The sequence below is a fragment of the Hemiscyllium ocellatum genome, chromosome 43 (assembly GCF_020745735.1).
Source record: "Hemiscyllium ocellatum isolate sHemOce1 chromosome 43, sHemOce1.pat.X.cur, whole genome shotgun sequence".
NCBI lineage: Eukaryota > Metazoa > Chordata > Chondrichthyes > Orectolobiformes > Hemiscylliidae > Hemiscyllium > Hemiscyllium ocellatum.
Window position 1 is genome coordinate 32,348,905 of NC_083443.1, and position 20,923 is coordinate 32,369,827.

Consider the following 20,923-nt stretch of genomic DNA (forward strand, 5'->3'; position numbering starts at 1 on the left):
TGGAGGGGATCCTGAGGGACAGGATGTACATGTATTTGGAAAGGCAAGGACTAATTCAGGATCGTCAACATGGCTTTGTGCGTGGGATATCACGTCTCACAAGTTTGATTGAGTTTTTTTGAAGTAACAAAGAAGATTGAGGAGGGCAGCGCAGTAGACGTGATCTATATGGACTTCAGTAAAGCGTTCAACAAGGTTCCCCATGTGAGACTGATTAGCAAGGGGTTAGATCTCATGGAATACAGGGAGAACTAGCCATTTGGATACAGAACTGGCTCAAAGGTAGAAGACAGAGGGTGGTGGTGGTGGAGGATTGTTTTTCAGACTGGAGGCCTGTGACCAGTGGAGTGCCACAAGAATTGGTGCAGGGCCCTCTACTTTTTGTCATTTACATAAATGATTTGGATAGATAAACTGCAGAGGTGGGCTGAGAGGTCTCAGGTTCAGGTCTCATTCCACAGACTGGAGCAGACAAAATGAAGGCTAACTCTCCTCATACAGTGCTGAGGATGTTGCATTGTCAGAATCTGGCCTTTCATATGAGACATGAACCCAAAAGTATCTTCTGTCCTCTTAAGCGGGCACACAAATTTAAATTAGGGTTCTCCCCAGTGGCCGGGTTAATATTTATCCCTCAATAAACATCACTAAAACAAAAGTTAATGATCATTGCCTCGTTGTTGTTTGTGGGACTTCACTTGGAACAAATTAATGACTTTGCTTTACTATGTTAAAAGTACTTAATTACTGTAAAATGCTCTGGTGTGGTCCAAGGTTGAAAACAGCAACAGCATGATACGAAAGCTAGACTGTCTTTCTTTCTTATTAATCCCAGATTAAGACATCCTGCAATGGTCTCCTATAGATCTAAATGAAACAGGGGAAATGGTCAGGGATCCAGCAAATGATGTTTTCAGCAGGGAGATAGGTATTGAAAGGGAAATTGTGAAAGTCGTCCATCTGTGTTCAATTGTAAGAAACTCTTCCAAACTCTTATTAATTGCAGATAAATAGTAACTTGCTAAACAGGACAGAATACTTACTGCAGCAGCCAGAAATGGCAGTTTTCTTACAATTTTGAAAAAGAACTTTTTAAGTCTTGAAGAAATACCTGTGGAAAGATTTGTAAAATTTTCAAATGTCAGAAGTTAGAAAACAAAGACAAAACACAATTGTGAGTGGTTCAGAGATAGCGGAGACATTGTTTTAGGTGAACCTGCAGATCTTCTGTGGGATGATCTGCAGTGCGAAACCCAACAGTAATGCTTAATCAATCCATGCTCAAACACAAACAGATCAGCCTGTACACTGACACTGCTCCCAAGGCAAGCCAAAGAAACAAATCTTGTATATTGGTGTGTTCCTTCCATAAACTCCACATGACCAAAATGCATAAAGACTTTGTAATAAGTCCTCAACTGTCAATCAGTAACATTCATGCCTCCAAGACTGAATGATGGGGGGCTTCTGAAGAAGAATCATATTGAACTCAAAATGTTAATTCTTTTTCTCTCTCCTGTTGCATTTCCCCAGCATTTACTGTTTTTATTTTAGATTACGAGCACCAGCAATATTTTCCTTTTATCCTCAAACTTACTTTGCTGTTGGAATAGAAATCCATAGAGCCACACTCCCAGCAGAGTGGTCACAGCAGTGATGGCGATGATCTGCCAGGGCTCCAGGCCTTGGCAATGTGCATTAACGTACTTCTTTCCCTTTCCCAGATACAGCCATATTGTCTCTTTGTACACATCCAGTGTTTCCTGTTAGAAGAAGAAACAACATTAGCAAATGCATTCTAAATTCGTTTTTTCACCCCGAGTCTGACTTTGGCGGACAGGCCTCAATATGAAGAAGGTAGATATGTTTCTCAACTCTACCCACCCATGTTTGCTCTGCATAGCTTGCTGTTTCACTGAACAAAACTTCCCTCCTCTCAGTCTTGAAAGCACCAACTGACCCCCAGCTTCCCAGTCCCGAGTGGTAAAATATGAACTTTCTGATCTTGTCCCACACTGTCAAAATTCTTCCGTCAAAGGAAGCAAGATCGTCAGTCTCTACTCTGTCGAATTGTTTTACAAGTACAGTATCCTAAGTGTCTGAAAGCCAAAATTACCCAAAAACCATGTTAAATTTCTTTAACAGCGCAAGTGAACCGTCTTGCAGGTAGTTCTCAGCGTTAAATTATTCATGTCTTTAACCATTGCAACAACAAATCAAAGGACAGCAAGCAGTCCAAGAGAAAACTAGTGGTCAGCAAGACAATGTCTTCCTTTGATTTCACAAATTAACGTTGATGTGGCAAATTTCTGAGCTATGGAAGGAATCAGCTGTGGATTTAAAGCACTTCCATAATTCAGAGCATGAAGTTCCAGAAAACATTTCACAAGTATTAGCTCCAAAGACAAAACTGCTGAGAAGTGTTCTGAACACTTCGCATGTGACATACAACAAAACAAAACAATGCAGTCCTTGCTTAGAAAAGCAAATCTAACTATTACAATCAAACAGCTAGAACCACCCCATTACAACATCCAGGAAAATCTGAAATCAGGCAAGACTCTCAGTCCCGAGGTGTGGCACATGTACGGTTTCTGAAAGAGTCAACGTTGAAACTGCATTAGCTCCAACCAATCTGTCTTTGGGCAAGGGCAGGAGTTCTACACTGGCCTTCGTCGGGAGCAGATGTACTTTGTACAACTCCTGAGAGTTCTAGTAAACATGCCTGACCAGTAATTTATGTTGTACTTATAAGAGTCAGGCAATAAACTATCTTGTTAGCTAATGTACACTGCTTAAAATTACCAACAGTCTATCTCTGCCAATGATAACTAGACAAGCCCCTGACACAATACACACAAAAGAAGGATTAGTAACAGTGAATACCTCAACCACCCCTGCCCAGTATCACAGTCTGGCAATGAAGGCAAAAACTATGTAAAGGTGTCAGGTTATGTTAAGTAGAATGATGAGATATCCTCTCCATTTTATGTATTTCCAAACAAGCTATCAAATAGTCATCCTTTGTCCACATTTTCAACCAAGCTTTTGTTATGTACCAACACAACTACTCCAATGCTTCCCCACCAGTCTCACACACTGAATCTAAGCAGAACACTGCCGCCTGCATCCCAGCTCCAATTAAGTCTTGTTCATCCATTATTTATGTCATGGCTGACCCACGGTTGCTCTCAGTCTGACAATATCATCACTTAGTAAATAAATTCCATACTCGCTGTCAAATTGCTCCTAGGTCTCACATTTCCCTGTTTCTGTAATCGCAATAACAACCTTCCAAGTTATTAATCCTTCTCTATTTCTGGCTATTTGTGTATCCCTGATTTTAATCAGTACACCACTGAACGCCATTTCTTAAAAATATTCATTCGTGGGATGTGAGCATTGTTGCAAAGTCAGCATTTATCAGTAAGTTTGAGGATGACAAAGTTAGGTGAGAAGGCGAGTAGTGAGGATGATATAAAGAGTGTGTATGGGAATACAGACAGGTTATGGGAGTGTGCAAAAGCTTAGCAGGTGAAACATATTGTGGGAAAACATGAGGGTGCGCATTATGGCAGGAATAAACTGGATATTATTTAACTGCAGAAAGCAGCAGCACAGAGATTTGGAGGGCCTCATGCAAGCATTCATTCAGCAGTTAACAGGGAAAGTTAAATGGCTTTTATTTCAAAGGGAATGGAGTATAAAAAGGAGATCTTGCTAAAATTATACAAAGCAGCCAGTCAGACCACATCTAAAATACGGTGAAAAGTTTTGGTCTTCTTAGCTAAGGAAAGGTGTACTGGCATTGAAGGCAATCCAAAAACGTTTTACAAGATTAATCCTTAGCAGAAAGGGATTTCGTTAAGAGGAAGGGTTGAGTTAAGTTAGGCCTGTACTTTAGAAGATTAAGAGATGACTTTATTGAAACATGCAAGATTTTCTCGAGGGCTTGTTAAGAGTAGGTGTTAACAGATTATTTCCCCTTGTGAGTGTGTCTGGGACCAGAGGTCATAATTTCGGAGTAAGGGATCATCCGTTTCAGATAGAGATGAGGAGGCATTTATTCTCTCGCAGGATAGTCTGTCTCTGGAATTCTTGACCTCTGAGGGCTGCCAAGACGGGGTCAATAAGTATATTCAAGACAGATGGATAAATTTTTCATCAGTAAAAGGATCAAGGGTTATGGTGAAACAACAGGAAAGTGAATTTGAGTTAACAGATTATCCATGAACTTATTAAATGAGAGCACAGACATGGCCTACATCTGTTTCCATGTCTTACGGTCTAAGATAACCATAGATTCTCAAGTAGGAGAAACTGAGGATTGCAGATGCTGGAGATCAAAGTCAACAAGTGGGCACTGGAAAAGCACAGCAGACCAGGCATCAGCTGCGGAGCAGAACTGATATTTCGTGCATAAGCCCTTCATCAGGAATTCCTGACAAACGGCTTACGCCTGAAACACTGATTGTCCTGCTCCTCGGATGCTGCCTGGCCTGCTGTACTTTTCCGGTGCCACACTTTTCAACTCTGGACTCTAAGAACCCTAGTTTGCACAAACCAGAAGTCATTTCCAAACCGTATAGCTTTAAGGTTCTCAGAGTGGTACTGCATGGAAGCAGTCCTTTCAGTCCAACCAGTCCATGCCGACCATATTCCAAACTAAAGTAGTCCTCTGTGCCTGCATTCGGCCTATATCCCTCCAAACCTTGCCAAATCATGAATTTATCCAAATATTTTTTAAATGTAGTAACTGTACCTGCATCCAGCACTTCCTCTGGAAATTCATTCCACACAGCTACCACTCTGTGTGTTTAAAAAAAAGTTGCCCCTTGTGTCCTTTTTAAAATCTTTCTCCTCTCACCTTAAAAATATGTCCCCTAGTTTTGAATTTCCCCACCCCAGGGAAAAGACCGTCGTCATTAACCTTATCTATGCCCCTCATGATTTGATAAATCTCAACAGGGTCACCTCACAATCTCCTATACTCCAGTGAAAAATGTCCCAGCCTTTCTAGTATATTTTTATATCTCAAACCCTCCACCCCGAGCAACATCTTTTCTGAGCCCTCTACAGTTTAATAACATCCCTCCTATAACAGGACAAACAGACTGAACACAGTAACCCAGAAAAGGCCTCAACAACATCCTGTACAACCTCAACATAACATACCAACTCCTATACTCAAAGGTCCGAGTAAAGAAGGAAAGCATGCTAAACACCTTCTTAACCACCTGCAATACAAATTTCAAAAAGTTACGTTGCTGAACCCCTAGGTCTCTCCATTCTACAATACACCCAGGGCCCTATCATTAATTGTATAAGTCCTATCCTTGTTTGTATTACCAAAATTAAATACATTACCAAAATGAAATACTTGACATTTGTCCAAATAAAATTCCATCTGCCACTTCTCAACCCATTACAAAAAAATCTTGATCAACTGGGTCAATCTTAGATAATGTTCTTCACTGTCAACAATACCTCCAAATCTGGTGTCATCCTCTGACCATGCCTTCCACATTCTCATCCAAATCATTTATATAAATGACAAACAAAAGTGGACCCAACACTGCTGGTCCCATGGCCTCCACCACGAAAAAAACCCTCCACCATCACCACCATCCTGTGTCTCCTACCATAAAGCTAATTTCGAATGCAATTGGTAAGTTCACTCTGAATCCCATGTGATCTAACTTTACTAATTAGTCTACAATGCTTATCAAAGACTTTACTGAAGTCCAAGTAAACAATATCTACCACTCTGCCTCCATCAATCTTTTTGGTTACTTCATTAAAAAAAATTCAAATTAAGTTTGCCAAACACTATTTCCCTCGCAGAAAGCCACGCCTCTCCAAATGCATGTAAACCCTATCTTTCAGAATCACCTCCAACAACTGACCCACTGATGTCAAACTCACAGGTCTACAGTTTCCAGGCTTCTCTTTACAGCCTTTCTTAAACAATGGCACAACATCAGCCACCCTCCAGGCCTCCAGTACTTCACCCATGTTTACAGATGATGCAAATGCATTTCCTCCCTAACTTTCCACGATGTCCATGGATACACTTGATCAGGTCCTGGAGATTTGTCTAACTTTATGTTTTCTAAGACCTCCAGCAGTTCCTCTTCTGCAATGTGAACTGAGTTGTCCAGCCTCCATTTCTTTTGCAACAGTAAAAACTGGCATGAAATATTCATTTAATATCTCTTCCATCTCCTGAGGTTCAATACAAAAGGGATCAAAGGTTACAGGGAGAAAGAAGGGGTTGAGAAACTTATCAGCCATGATTGAATGGCAGAGCAGACTCAACGGGCTGAATGGCCTAATTTCTGTTCCTATGTCTTGTGAACCTCATTCATCTTTAAGGAGTCCTGGTCTCTTGCTCTCAATGTATTTGTAGAATCTTTCTGGATAAGCTTTAATCATATCTGCCAAGGCTATCCCATAAACTCTCTTTGCTTTCCTGATTTCCTTAAGAATGTCCCTACACTTTTTATACATTTCAAGTTCTCAGGAAAAAAAAATGTAAAAGAACAGAATGAGCATGCTGGACATTGAAGTGATAAGTCAGAGGATGTGCGTGGCAAGATATCCAATTAAATGTTAAATCATGGGCAAGAATATACAAGTTCATTAAAAATATTCCCTAAATATCAACATTTGATCTGATGAAAAAAAAAAGTTCAAATACTTTCTTGCCATGAGACTGCAAGCAGCAAGAGATTGTGGCAACTTGGAGTTGGACGTTGATCAAGACAGTGGAAAGTTCAAAAACATCTATAAAACAACACATGCAGTCACTGCAAACCAGTAACATTTCTTCATTGCACGCTATTTATAATGGCCAATATGGCCACATAACCTTTTTAGTCATCATTCGACACCTAGCAACACACAAATATTACGTGCACACTGCACATTGATCCTGATGATTAGATCAGTGCAGCTCTACAATCTTTTTATTGCTAAACAAAAACCCAGTGAAGAGGAGAATAACTGATATGAAAACTACACTTTCACTCCACTTACTTAATTTACAGATGTTTTTGGTTTTTTCACAAGTCAGATCACAATCTGCCCTAGTTAAGGGAGTGACAGTAAAATACAGTAAAGACAGTCATAACTCTCTCACATGCAAGATACCAAGTTCACCTCAAAATATCAGTGTTTCTACTGGAAATGCTACTTAGGTACAACCTATGACTGAGTGAGTACCCCTTTTGTCTCCACCCCAAAGACTGGTGCACACATTCTTTGCTGACACTTCCAGTGCCAATACCAAAGAGATACTGCAATGTCAGAGGTGTTGCTTTTCACACGAGATGCTATACTGAGAGCGATGATTTGGAGGTGCCAGTGTTGGACTGGGGTGTACATGGTTAAGAATCACAACACCAGGTTATAGTGCAGCAGGTGTATTTGGAAGCACCATCTGATGAAGGAGCAGTGCTATGAAAGCTAGTGCTTCCAAATAAATCTGTTGGACTATAACCTAGTGTGGTGAGATTTTTTTAACCTTATACTGAGGGTAGACAGGATCTCTCAGTCTGACACAAAAGATCCCATAATGCAGATTGAAGAAGATTACAGGAATTATCCCCAGTACTCCAGTCAATATTTATTCCCTAAATCAGCCTAAACCTAATCAGATTCTCTGATCGTTATTACACGGCTGTCTGAGGGAGCTTGCTGTACTTCCCATATGCCAATTATCGCTACATTTCAGTTGGACAGTTATTCAATGCTTTGGGGCCACCCTGAAATTGTGAATGGCAGCTGCTGTCACCTCTTAGAGATTTGGTCAGTGAACACAACTCCATTCTACTGTTTTGGATTCATCAGCCTTTACATAGTAAAAGGGTCTGAAATCTACGACAAAAGAACTCTCACAATTATACAAAACTATCAACGCACTCACTCAACATCATCATTTACCTTTCACAGCCCCAGATCCAAATATTCTGTTCAAACGGATTCAACACCAGTCTGCATTTCTATAGGAGCTCCCTGAGTAGAGATATATGTAGCTGAAAATGTGTTGCTGGTTAAAGCACAGCAGGTTAGGCAGCATCCAAGGAACAGGAAATTCGACGTTTTGGGCCAGAGCCCTTCATCAGGAACTCATTCCTGAAGAAGGGCTCTGGCCTGAAATGTCGAATTTCCTGTTCCTTGGATGCTGCCTAACCTGCTGTGCTTTAACCAGCAACACATTTTCAGCTCTGATCTCCAGCATCTGCAGACCTCACTTTTTACTAGAGATATATGTATCCTCGCAGAATGATCAATGGTAAAGGTACATGGGAAGGCAGCAGGAGTATACGGGGGAAAACAATCGCAATCTTGGCTCTATCTATTTGGTAATCTCACTGTAAAGTTAATATCCTGCCTCATGTCAGATGACAGCATTTGCTATTTCGCAAAGAAAAAGTACGCTTCCTTGTAAGTGTGGCACATACATTTAAAATCTCATTTTCCAAAGTGCAGCAAGCAGCAGGGAAGTAGCAGGATTGCAAATACAAACTCTATGTAGCATCAGTTCTGATTACTAACAAATGCATGTTACAGTATTTTGTAGGGGAGATCTTGTCCCATAAATCTGATAGAATTTTTTGAGGAAGTGACAAAGATGAATAATGATGGTAGAGCAATGGATGTTTGACTTTACTACAGGAGGAACAAATTAACTGCAGATACTGGCATCTGTACTGAAAACAAAACAAAAAAGTGCTGGAAATCACAGCAGATCAAGCAGCATCCGTGGAGAGAGAGAGAGAGAGAGAGAGAGAGAGAGAGAGAGAGAGAGAGAAGAGAGAGAGAGAGAGAATGATAAGGCTTTGGGTCTAGAAGGCTCTTCATCAGAGCTGATGTGACGTACAGAGGTGGCAGTATTTACGCAATACCAAAATGTAAGAATGTCAGAACATGTGGGGCGAACTGCCAACTGGAAAGAACACATAGTCCCACTGGAGTGAGAGAAGGGGAGAGAGGACATGGTGACAGAGAATGCAACAAGTAAAGACAAAAGGGAAGAAAAGAGAGTGAATTCACAATTTGATGGTGTGGAACTCAATATTAGGTCCAGATGATTGCAAAGTGCCTAGTCTGAAGAAGTCTGCAGTTCGCCCCACGTGTTCTGACATTCTTACATTTTGGTATTGCGTAAATACTGCCACCTCCGTACGTCACATCAGCTCTGATGAAGAGCCATCTAGACCCAAAGCCTTATCATTCTCTCTCTCTTTTTTCTCTCTCTCCACGGATGCTGTTCATCCAGTTTGCACTGGAGTTGTCTGAAATGGCAGAGGTTGTTCGAATGCGGAGACTGGAGGGATGAAAATTGAGGACAAGGGGGACCTGTTCATGCGGTTGTGGTGACAGGAAGGGGCTAAGGCAGAAGCTCAGGTGATATGTCCAATTTCTTCCCTTTGTTTTAGCTTTACTTGTTGCGTTGTTTGTCAAATGCCCACTCTCCCCTCCCCCACCTCCAGTGCGACCATCTGTTCTTTCCAGTGTTACAGCTGAACACACCTGTTTTAACATTCTCACATTCCAATATGGACTTTACTAAAGCATTTGTCAAGGTCCCTCTCACTAGGGTGGTCCAGAAAACTAACTCACATGGGATCTAGAGTGACTTGGTTAAGTTAGATACAAAATTGCTTGGTCAGATGGTAACTGTCAGGGAATGTTTTTCTGACTGGACATTTATCGCCAATGGTGTTCTGGAAGAACCAGTGCTGGGATCTCTGTTGTTTGTTATATAAATGATTTGGATGTAAATGTAGGCAGTCTGATCAGTAAGCTTGCAGACAACATGAAAGATGGAGGAGTTGTGGGTAGTGAGGGAAGTTGGAAAGATGCAGCACAATATAGATCAGTTGGAAAGTTGGACAAAGAAATGGAAAATGGAGTTTAAGCTGGACAACTGTGAGGTGATGCATTTTGGGAGATGAAACACTAGAGGCAAGTGCATGGTAAATGGAAGGACCCTTAGATGCATTGATATATCAAGTGATCTTGGGATGCATGTCAATAGCTCCCTTAAAAAGGTAACACAAGTGGGTAAGGTGGTAAAGAAGGTATATGGTATACTTGCCTTCATCAGTCAGGACATTGAGTACAAAAGTTGGCAAGTCATGTTGCAGTTATGTAAAATTTTAGTTTGGCCACATTTGGAGTATTATGTGCAGTTCTGGTCATCACACTTGTTTTAGATTTAGATTTATTTTCACATGTATATAAAAATGTAGTGAAAACTGTTTCTTCACATGTAAAACGCAGTGTCACCGTGCTCCAGTGCCATCTTGAAACACTGAATATACTCCGAGATTTTACTGCAGTAGAGGTCATCTTTCCCTCTTCGTGTTGTTACCTTCCATGGCTCCTCTGTTCACTGCTTGACATCAACCAGAGTTTCTCTAACAGGTTCCGGGGATTCAGTTACAGACCCTGCCTCCATCATCACTGCCACTCAGGCAATCGTCGCATCTGAGCTGGAGCCACGGGCCTGGTCTCGTATCCACTGCTCCCCCTCCACGTTACTCCAGACACTGCCACCAGGATCCTGGCTCTGGGCGCCTCCACCACCACCAACAATGAAACCTCTGTGAGCTCAACACCAGAGCCAGAACCAGCCACGGATATGGGGCTGCACAGGGCCTGGACCCAACCAACGAAGATGTCACGATACCGAACAATGAAAATATGCAAGGTGATGTGGACATAGCCGGCTCTGCCGCATAGTGGCCTGGCCGGGCCCTGGCTTCAGGAGCAAAATGCTGCCAACCTCACTGCCGCCAAGGTCATGGAGGCCTTGGAGAGGGTGCAAAAGAGGTTTACCAGGATGTTGCCTGGATTGGAGTGGATTAGCTACAGGGAGAAGGAGGACAAACTTGGGATTGCTTTCACTAGAGCTGTTGTGGTTCTGTTCACCAAGCTGGAAGTTTTTGTTGCAAACGTTTCGTCCCCTGGCTAGGCGACATCATCAGTGCTCTGGAGCCTCCCGTGAAGCCGGCCGGCTTCGCAGGAGGCTCCAGAGCACTGATGATGTCGCCTAGCCAGGGCACGAAACGTTTGCAACAAAAACTTCCAGCTCAGTGAACAGAACCACAACAACGAGCACCCGAGCTACAAATCTTCGCACAAATCTTCGGCTGAGGAACGACCTGATCACATTGTGATAAGCACGAAAAAGGGTGGATAGTCTGAGTCTTTTCACCAGGAGTAGAAATATCTACTGGGGGATTTACATTTAAGGTGAGAGGGGAAAAATTTAAAGAAGATGCACAAGGAAGTTTATTTTACAGTGGGTGCTGGGTGGGGGAAAGCAGCATTTCATAAGGTGTAGCATGTTTTTTAACTTCCTGGTCCAGTGACTTGCATGTGCTCCCAACACTTTAAAAAAGCCAAAGCAAGCACAACAGACTAACATAAACTGGCATAAGTCTAACACTTCTGTAACATTACATCATTTGTACTGGAGTTAGCACAGGAAGGGGCTTTTTTTTTAAAAGCAAAGCCATCCACTGAAAACAGTGATCTGATAACTCAAAGCAAAAATAAATTCCAGAAATTTCCCAATCAACTTCCACAATTCTCCCCTACAAACAACACCAGGCTTTGTTCATGAAGATGTACACTTGTAAAGGCGGCAGGAACTCTACAACACTATCTTGATTTATTTTGCTTAAGATTAATACTGAAAAAATAGAGAGAAGATTCATTTTAAGCAAAATGATTACTTATCACAGCATTACACACTACAGGAGGTAACTGAACTCGTGGTGCTTGAGTAGATAGAGAAGAGTTTTACAATTGATTGCATTCTTCTGTTCTTTTTCCGTTCCCCTACAATTCTTTCCTGGTCAAGTATGTCACCAAATTTCTTTTGAAAGCTCTTATTGAATCTACTTCTCGTACCCAGTCAGGCAGCACATTCCACAACGGGAAACACACTGCGCATAAAAAATACTCCCCACTGGCTCTTTTGCCAAATACTTTAATTTGTTACCTCTATTTATAAGCCCTTCTGAACCTGGTAACAGTTTCTCCTTATTTACTCAAACAAAACTTCCACAGATTTCATCCTTCAGAGTATTACTGCAGTTTATAAAAACTAAAATCAAAAGAATGTGAATGGGATTGAGGAGTACCTGTCAAAGGTCACATGCCTAAGAAAAGATATTGTACAAACTGTTCTTGGTCTGGTCATCTAATGCAGTCTTAATTCCCCTTTTATGCTTCACTACAGATTTCACAAAACTAGGGATCATCAGAGGAGGGACTGGGATTGGGAAACTGATAAACCATAATGGAATGCAGCTGGCAAATACAACACAGCAATGAGAAATGCCTGCAAATGGTTTAAAAACATAGTCACTGATGACAGAATGGAGATAAGAGGTAGCTGAAAGTAAGGGAGTTCAGAAATGAGAACAAAAAATGCTGAAGATCACAGTAGGTCAGCCAGCAACCATGAAGCGAGAACAAGCTAACAAACACATTGACAGCAAACACTTGAGGATGTGATTTTTTTTGTGTTTGTTCATGGGATGCAGGCGTCACTGGCTGGGTCAGCATTTATTGCCCATCTGTAATTCACCACCTGCAAACTTCCATGTGACTTACCATCCTGGCATGGAACTCTATCAAGGCTCCTTTAAAGTCACTGGCTCATTATCCTTGAATGCTCTCCCTAAATTGTTTACTGACACCACATGAACTGTAGCAGTTCAAGTCAATACTTCACCATCAGTCTCTCCAAAGCAATTAGGGGTGGTAGGAAATTGTCACCTGCCAGAAACACCCATTTCTCTTGAATGAATAAAAAACATTTAAGCAATCTTTCCTCATAACTTATCTCTTCAAGTTACTCAAAACAGGGTCAGGATTCTCATGTCAAAGTACATATGAAGTGAAAATTCAGGACATCAATGACAAGCAATTCATTTCAAAAAAGTCAAGATGGAAGATTACAAGTATATAGAGCTAGCATCCAAGTATAAAATGTATGCAGAAATGGTCAAACCTCACTGCAGCTGGCAATTTATAAATTCCAAACAATGACACTTATGACAGTGCACACCGCCCCGCACCACTCTATCGTGTCAGCCTGTATTTTGTACAATTCCCTGGAGTGGGATTTGATCACACAACTCTCCTGATTCAGGTATGGGTGTTACTAACTGAACCACAGCCAACACTTGAACTGAAGGAAGAATGAGGACATCACAAGGGGCTGTGATAGAATGAATAAGCAGAAACTATTTCTACTGGCAGGATTGTAAGTAAACAAGAGGGCAAAGATTTTAGTTAATTGGCAGTCAACCACAAGAGGGACGAGTACATTTTGTTTTATGCAGAGAATTGTTATGATCTGAAATTTGGTATCTGAAAGGGCAATGGAAACAGACGGAAAGATAACTTTCAAAACTGAAGTGGATAAATAGCTATATATAAATATTTCATAAATGTATATCCACACAGAAGAGGTCACACAGCCACATTTTCCATGTCACACTGAGACCAGAGTCTGGAAGTGATTCCGTAAATGCCACAACATGTTTATCAGTGACTGCATTACTGCGTCCTACCAACAAACATGAAACATTCCTCCCTTTAACCCCTGATTTGTTATTCAATTATTAATTTTGGGATATAAACACCACAGACAGGAAGAACATATGTTATCCACCTCTAATTGCCGAGAGCTGATGATGCTGAGCTGCCTTCTTGAACCACTGCAGTCCATTTGATGTAGGGACACTCTCAGTGCTAATAAGTTCATGTCTTTTGATACAGTAACACTGAAGGAATGATGATATATTTCCAAATCAGATGGTGAGTGGCTTGCAGGAGAACTTGTAGTTGGTGGCAGTCTCATGATTCAACTGCTCCTGTCCCTCTAGACATTAGCGTTTGAGAGATGCTGTCTCAGGATCCTTGGTGAGTTGATGTATTGCTTCTTGTAGATGGCACACACTGTGCTGTCAGTGGGGGCGTAAATACTTTGTAACTGGCCATATTATACAAAGATAAAAAAACCACCTCAAATCTTTACTTTTAATAATATGACTCAACAATCTCCCAAACTCAACTTCCAGTAAAATACTGCATTTCAAGAAAATCAGTTGGCTGGTTCCATTGAAATCTACACTCAGAAGGAAGCCATTCAGCCCATTGTGGGCCTGCCAGCTATGTGAAAGGAATATCCAACCAAACCCAATTCCCTGTTCTCAAAGTCTTGTCAATGCTTCACATGAACATGCCAATTAAGAGCAGAAATAAACAAGAACAGAAATTGCTGGAGTAACTCAGCAGGTTTTGCAGTATCTATGGAGAGAAAGCAGAGTTAACATTTCAAATCCTGTGACTCTCCTTCAGCAGGAGTAGGAGTAAGAATAAAAGCAGGGGTAAGCCATTCTTTCCTTCCAGCCTGCTTTGCTATTTAATATGATCATGGCTGATGTGATTGTGCTCTTAACTCCACGCTCCTGCCTTTTCCAATGACCCTCAATTCATTTATCCATTCAAAATCTATCTAACTCAGCCTCTAATTCAGTCAACAACCAAACCTCCGCTAGTCTCCATGGAACAGAATTTCAAAGATTAACAATCTTCAAGAACAAATTCTTCCTCATTTCAGTTAAATTGGAAACATTTCATTTTCAAACTAGGCTCTTGTCCTGATCCCCTTCTGAGAGGGAACATTCTCAGCATTAACCCTATCCTGTCTAGCCCTCCTCCAATGATACCTCCAATTCCCTATCTCCCAGCACAGTCGAGGCAAAGAGGAGGAAACAAGTACAAACCTTAATTCAATTAACTGAATAACTAAGTTAACTGAAGCCAGCTCTCATTATCTGTTACATAACCGGATCAGACTTTAGCTTCAAGCAGATGAAGAATCGTGAAACCTAATTTTGTAAAACTAGCAAAGCACCTTTCAGCAACATAATGTCCCTTTTAGGTACTTAAATAAATCAAGATTACTACTGCAACAGCTTGGATTTATACAGCCCTTTCAATGCAAGTAAAAGGCATCAGAGATTTCATAGGAGTGTCAATGCACCAACCCCGCCAATGGGTGAAGGAACAGTATGTGAGGTTGTTTAGGAGGCCAGAATTGAAAGCATATGCAGATCTTCAAGCTGTGATACTGGACTGATGACAGAGACAGGGAAGCATCATGAAGGAATTTGAAGACAAGGACGTAAGTTTGAAATTCAAAAAAAGTTGCTGGACTGGGAGTCAAAGCAAATCTGTGGGATTGGGGAGAATGTGTGAATGAGACTTGCTGCAAGTTAAGACAACAGCTTACATGGGTTTTACATGAGCTGAAGTTTACAAAGAGTGGAAGGTGAATGGCCAACAGAGCAGCACAGAAGGTAACAAAGACTTTTTACTTCGAACTGCGCACTTCTCCACACAATTAAACCTACAACACGCAGTAAGAAACAGGATCAAAGCTGGGTGTGTAGTGGTACCCGAATTCTCTCTTTAAACCTGAATTTTCTACGTTGCTCATCGCAATCAGCATAGCTCAGAAACGGAGAGACAGTCACTGGGAGCAAGTAGTAGGAGAGAAAGGAATAACATTGACAAGTAGCAAATTGTTAAATTCTATTTTTGACGAATAGAAAGAAAAGATACCAGCTAGCTACAATTATTTATTTTCAAAAGCAGATCATTAGAACTAAGTGTTGAGTTTGAAAGTAGCAAAGCAGAAGTCCTAGAAACAGTTTGCAAAGACTTAGTGCCACACATGAAAAGCAATTTAAAGATTTGAAAATCACTTTAGTCCCACAGTATTAATCAGGGTTTGCCCAGAGTAGCTAATGACATACAAAGCAGGAAATGTTACTTAGGGGTTAAACCAAGATCCTTTGGATTTGGGTGTTGTAAATAATAATTAGTGGATCACAGATGACTGGCATTTTCCTGGAAAGTAATTGGAAACAGACAAAATTTGGTTATGCTGTGTAGGAGATGTTTCCTACTTTACACACAAACAGTATTTTCCTGTTTCCACACAATCAAAATTCAGCACATCTTTTTCAAGTAATCCGCAGCTTGCCCTGGTTTCTCTGGGCATATTCAGCTAAGGTAATGTGACATAGCCATAAATGTGAGCAGCTCAGGTCCCAAACCTTCCCTTTCTTGTTAGGGGGTATTTCTGTGAGGACTGACTTGCCTCCTTCTTTTTCGGCAATTCCTTATGGTCGAGGATGACTTGCTTCCAAATTTGAAATGTGCTCTCAGGTGATTGAGTCTAATGCATGACTTGTAGCCCCCAGTCACAGATCGTGGGGCTGAAGGGGAACATCCGTGTCACCACACACTCCTTTCTCTGACGACACCCGAATTCAACTTGCCTTCCGCAATGAGATTCCAGGTACATTCCCAGGTGCTTTCCTTCCACTTTGGCCAATCTCGGGCCGGGGTAACCCAGGAATCGATGGGAATGCTGCACTTTATCAGGGACATTGTGAGGGTGCCCTTGGAGCATTTCCACGTCCTCCTGGAGCTTCAACACAGCGAGATAGTTCCATGGACAAAGCTTTATCCAGCTTTATCCATTATCTCATGTCAGGCATGCAGACGATGTACCCATCCAGTGGAGCTAATCAAGCACAGTCAATGTGTCAGCGTTGGGGATGCTGGCCTGAGTGAGAACACTGACCTTAATGCTACTCTCCTACCAATGGATTTTCAGGATTTTGCAGAGTTAGAGGCATCTCTCCAGGGTTTGAAGTGCCTGTTGCAACAGTCCATGAGCTTTAAAGAAGGGCAGGTCTCACTACTGCTCAATAGCCCATGGGCCTGGTGTCAGGTCTGAGGTGCTGGTTTTCTGAGACTCTCTTCCACAGGTGACTGAAGACGATGTTGAACCTGGTCAGCAATGATCATTTGCAGTAAATCTGGAAAGTAGTCTACCTTATCCCAGGCCTCAATGATTTTGAAAGTAGAGTGGGGGTTGTTGTCAGTGCCAGTGTGGTGGGAACAGTTTGGTAGAGGACTTTGTCATTATTAATGCTTAATGTAAGGCTCATGCTCTCAATATGCCTCAGTGAAGGCATTGATAATGGCTTGGTGCTCAGCCTGAGAATGTAAACACAAGCATCACCTGCATCCTGTGGATCAAAGGCAGTGGATGAGACAAACTTGGAGCTGACCTGCAGACGGTTGAGGTTGTACAGCAGCCCATTTATTCTGTGGATTAGCTTCACTCCAGCAGGGAGCTTGCTGAGGGTGAAGTGGAGCATCACATCAAGGAAGATCAATAAAAAGATGATGCATTCACATGACTTTGCTTGACCCAGTCTGATCATGAACTTGATCTGTGGCTAATGCATTGCTTAGGGTCACGGCTTGCATGTCATCATTGAGCAGGCAGAGGATGACGATAAACCTTCAGGGCAATTAAACCAGCAGAGGATACTCCATAATACCTCAAAGCTGACGGTGTCACAGGCCTTATTGAGCTCAGAATAGGCCATGCACAAGGGTTGGTGCTGCTCCCTGTGTTTCTCTTGTAGTTGCCAGAGTGTAGATCATGTCTGTGTGCCTCTTAGAGGATGGAATCCACATTGTTACTCTGAACAATGCTCTTCTGTCACCAGAAGAAAGTGATTGAGGAGGGCTTTCTGATTTCCTTTCCCTTTGGCCATCAGCAGGGAAATTCCTTTGTAACTACTGGTGTTAGACCGGTCATCTTTCTTGAAGATGGTCATAATTACAGCAAATTTGCAAACTCCTGTCCTTCTTCCAACTAAAAGGAAATGAGTACTTCTCCACTATATTTCCATGCTTCAGTGCGGATTCCATCGCCTCCTGATGCCTTGTTGTTTTTAGCTGTCAAGTAGTCTTTCCCACCTCAGACTACATTGTGCTGAGATGGCGATGGGGAATATACTGTGGGTTACAGTCAAGGACACTTCTGGAAAGACAGTGCCTTTGTTTTGGAGAGTTCAAAGTGGTCCTTCAGTGGCTGCTGATTGCCTCTCTATTCTTGTTGAGCAGGGACTAAAGTGAAGGCAAGGTCCTCACTAGATTCCAATAACTGGACCAACACTATTGCAGGAGCACGAAACCCAAGCCGAGTTATATTCCCTCAAGCACAGTAGATTAAAGGGCAATTCAAATTACATGTTTTAAGATAATCAAAGGAGTTTGATGGTTTCTTTCTGCAGACCCTATATCCTCTGGTGGGAAGAAGTCAAAGCTGAAATTAGGTTTTGAATCTGAAAGGGTATTGAGGGTTAATGGAACTATGGAGGGCCACTAACACTGACTCCTGCTTTACAAAGTTCCTTAGACTCTAAAACCCTTGGCTATCTATCCTAATAATATTGTCTTCTCTGGATTAAGTATTGATTGGCAACACTCTTGTTGGAAATATTTTACAGCATTGTAAAAAGACAAGATAAAGAACAGTTATGACCAAACAGCCCATACAGGGTCCAGATACTGAAAGATTGCCCTATTTATCTTAGTTGCAAAAGCCAAATTCACCACCACAAGACAACTAATAAAACATAGAAACAGTCCCATACTAACCGTTCTTATACATCTGACAAGATATAACCAAACTAGCAGTTGCACTGTTCGAACAAATTAATATCTTTCAGAAAGATATGAGAAGGAAAGAAATCTAATACCTGACTCATTGTTTTGAACAAAAGCCGAATGCTGCACTTTGTTTCTTCCTATCCTGTCTCTGTGGGTACTGTATTCAATTTTGTAATCATATGACACATCCCACAAGACACCAACTGAGTCACATGGAAGGAAGTCACCAATGAGAGACTCTTTTGTGCAGTGAGACAAAGTGCAGCTCACAAAGTGGGAGAAAATCTTTCCAACTAACAACCACTACTGAAATACAGTAACAAAGCAATTTACATCCAGGCTACGGAAGAGTTAAATATTTTGTTAAATTCATTTTAGTTTCTGCTTGCTGGCTGACCTCAAATAAAACCTTTGATCACATTTCTGATCTGAATGAAAGTTCCTCCAACATTCCTTCAGTGCTGCATTGAAGTCTCAGTCTTGATTACATGCTAGAATGGGGTTTAAACCTACTTTCCAACCTCACCCAGAGGGACAAGGATAGCAAACACAAGGGAACATCACCACCTGCAAATGCCCCATCAACCATGCTGACTAGGAATTACATTACTGCTCCTTCACTGTCTCTGGAACTCTTTTCCCAACAGCATGGTGGGTGTCGCTAAACTAAACCGGATGCAGTGGTTCAAGATGGTGGCTCATCTTCTCCAGTAAAATTATGGATAAACAACAAGGCTGGAAGCAAAAGAATAAAATATGGCAGCAGAAAGGCTGAGTAGGAGGGAAAGCCCTCTTGAATCTGCCCTTCTTAATGAAAGGCTTATGCCTGAAACGTCGATTCTCCTGCTTCTCAGATGCTGCCTGACCTGCTGTGCTTTTCCAGAACATAAGATACACAGGGAGGAGTCAATTTTCTGTTTTCCAGGAAGAGTCACAAGACCCGAAACGTTAACTCTGATTTCTCTGCAGGTGTGGTGCCAGAACTGCTGAACTTTTACAGCAATTTCCATTTTTGTATCTGGTTTGCATCATCTTTCAGGCTTTTGTGGGGGTGTATGGTGAGACTGCTCTGTTTGTTGTATCATGCTGTGCACTGCAAACCTGTGGAGTTGAACTGGGGGTTGGGAGGCAGGGTGGGGGAGGGGGGGATGTGGTGGTAACACAGTGACCCTGGGAGGGGGGCTTCCCTCCCACAAGGAAGGCTGGGGGTGGGGGGAGTGGCTGGGGGTGGAGTGGGGGTGGGGGGGGTGGAGTGGGGGTGGGGGGGGTGGAGTGGCTGGGGGTGGAGTGGCTGGGGGTGGAGTGAGTGGGGGTGGGTGAGTGGGGGAGGGTGAGTGGGGGAGGGGGGGTGGGGGTGGGTGAGTGGGGGAGGGGGGGTGGTGGCTGGGGGGTGGGTGGGGAGGTTGGAGAATATGGTCCTGCCCATGAAGGGGATGGATAATCGAACGGTGACGTCGCACCAGTGGTGGCATCGAAATGATGTCACATCTATGACGTCACCAGACACCGCGTCATCGAGCGAGACGTTGGACGTTGCCCGGGCGACCGTGCGCCCCCTCCCCCCTCTCTCCGCTGGCCGTTATCCTCCCTCCGTGCCCCACACTCACCCGCGTCTCCATGTCGCTCTCCCTCCGGAATCCGCTCCGTCTGCCCAGTGGTGGTAGTGGTGCCGCCGCTCCGACTCTCCTGACTGACCCTGGTTCGCAGTCAAAGCAGCGACCAAGCTCCCCTCAACCGGCAGGACTTGCTTCTGTGTCTCCGCCTCCCGGCCTGCGCCCACCCCCGAGGCCCGCCTTCTTCCTCCCATACTCCCAGCGCAGCGACACCTACCGCAGCGGGAGAGAGAGGCGACCGCCGCTCATACAGGGAGCGGCAGCGCCACCGGGCGACCCGGCGGCGTTACTGCAATCTGGGTCAGCTTCCTGGAGAGTTCTGCATCCTCTCAGCAGTGCAGGGAGAGTTATGGAGATGTACAGCACAGAAACAGACCCTTGGATCCTACTCGTTCATCTATGTTAGGTCAACACAGCACAGAGGAAGCCATTCAGTCTGATTTGGAGATGCCAGTGTTGGGCTAGGGTGTACAAAGTTAAAAGTCACACAACACCGGGTTATAGTCCAACAGGTGTATTTGGAAGCACTAGCTTTCGGAGCGTTGCTCCTTCATCAGGTGGCTGTGGACAGTCTGAGGTTCAGTTCCAAATAACTGCCACATTGCAGTGGAAACATGAATTCATCTTTGCTCTCTCACCACTTGGATGCTAAAAAGAGAGACCGAAACAAAGACAGAAATTGCCAGATAAACTCAGCAGGTCTGACAGTATCTGCTGACAAGTCACAGGGC

The 20,923-nt window shown here is 42.8% G+C and overlaps 1 protein-coding gene across 2 annotated transcripts in view; it reads right to left on the reverse strand.

Annotated features, from left to right (window-relative positions):
* Positions 1 to 20,341, reverse strand: part of sgpl1 (sphingosine-1-phosphate lyase 1) — a 74,062-nt gene extending 53,721 nt beyond the window's left edge. The window contains exons 1-3 of one of the 2 annotated variants that reach the window (XM_060854258.1): positions 20,187 to 20,341; positions 1,598 to 1,763; positions 1,044 to 1,111 (exon numbers count right to left, since the gene is read on the reverse strand). In XM_060854258.1, coding sequence (XP_060710241.1) covers positions 1,044 to 1,111; positions 1,598 to 1,763; positions 20,187 to 20,198 — 246 coding nt within the window. In that variant the 5' untranslated portion in view covers positions 20,199 to 20,341. Of the gene's footprint in view, positions 1 to 1,043; positions 1,112 to 1,597; positions 1,764 to 18,668; positions 18,751 to 20,186 lie in introns of those variants that run through there. The other variant, XM_060854259.1, reaches the window with a different exon arrangement.
* Positions 20,342 to 20,923: the final 582 nt, after the last annotated feature.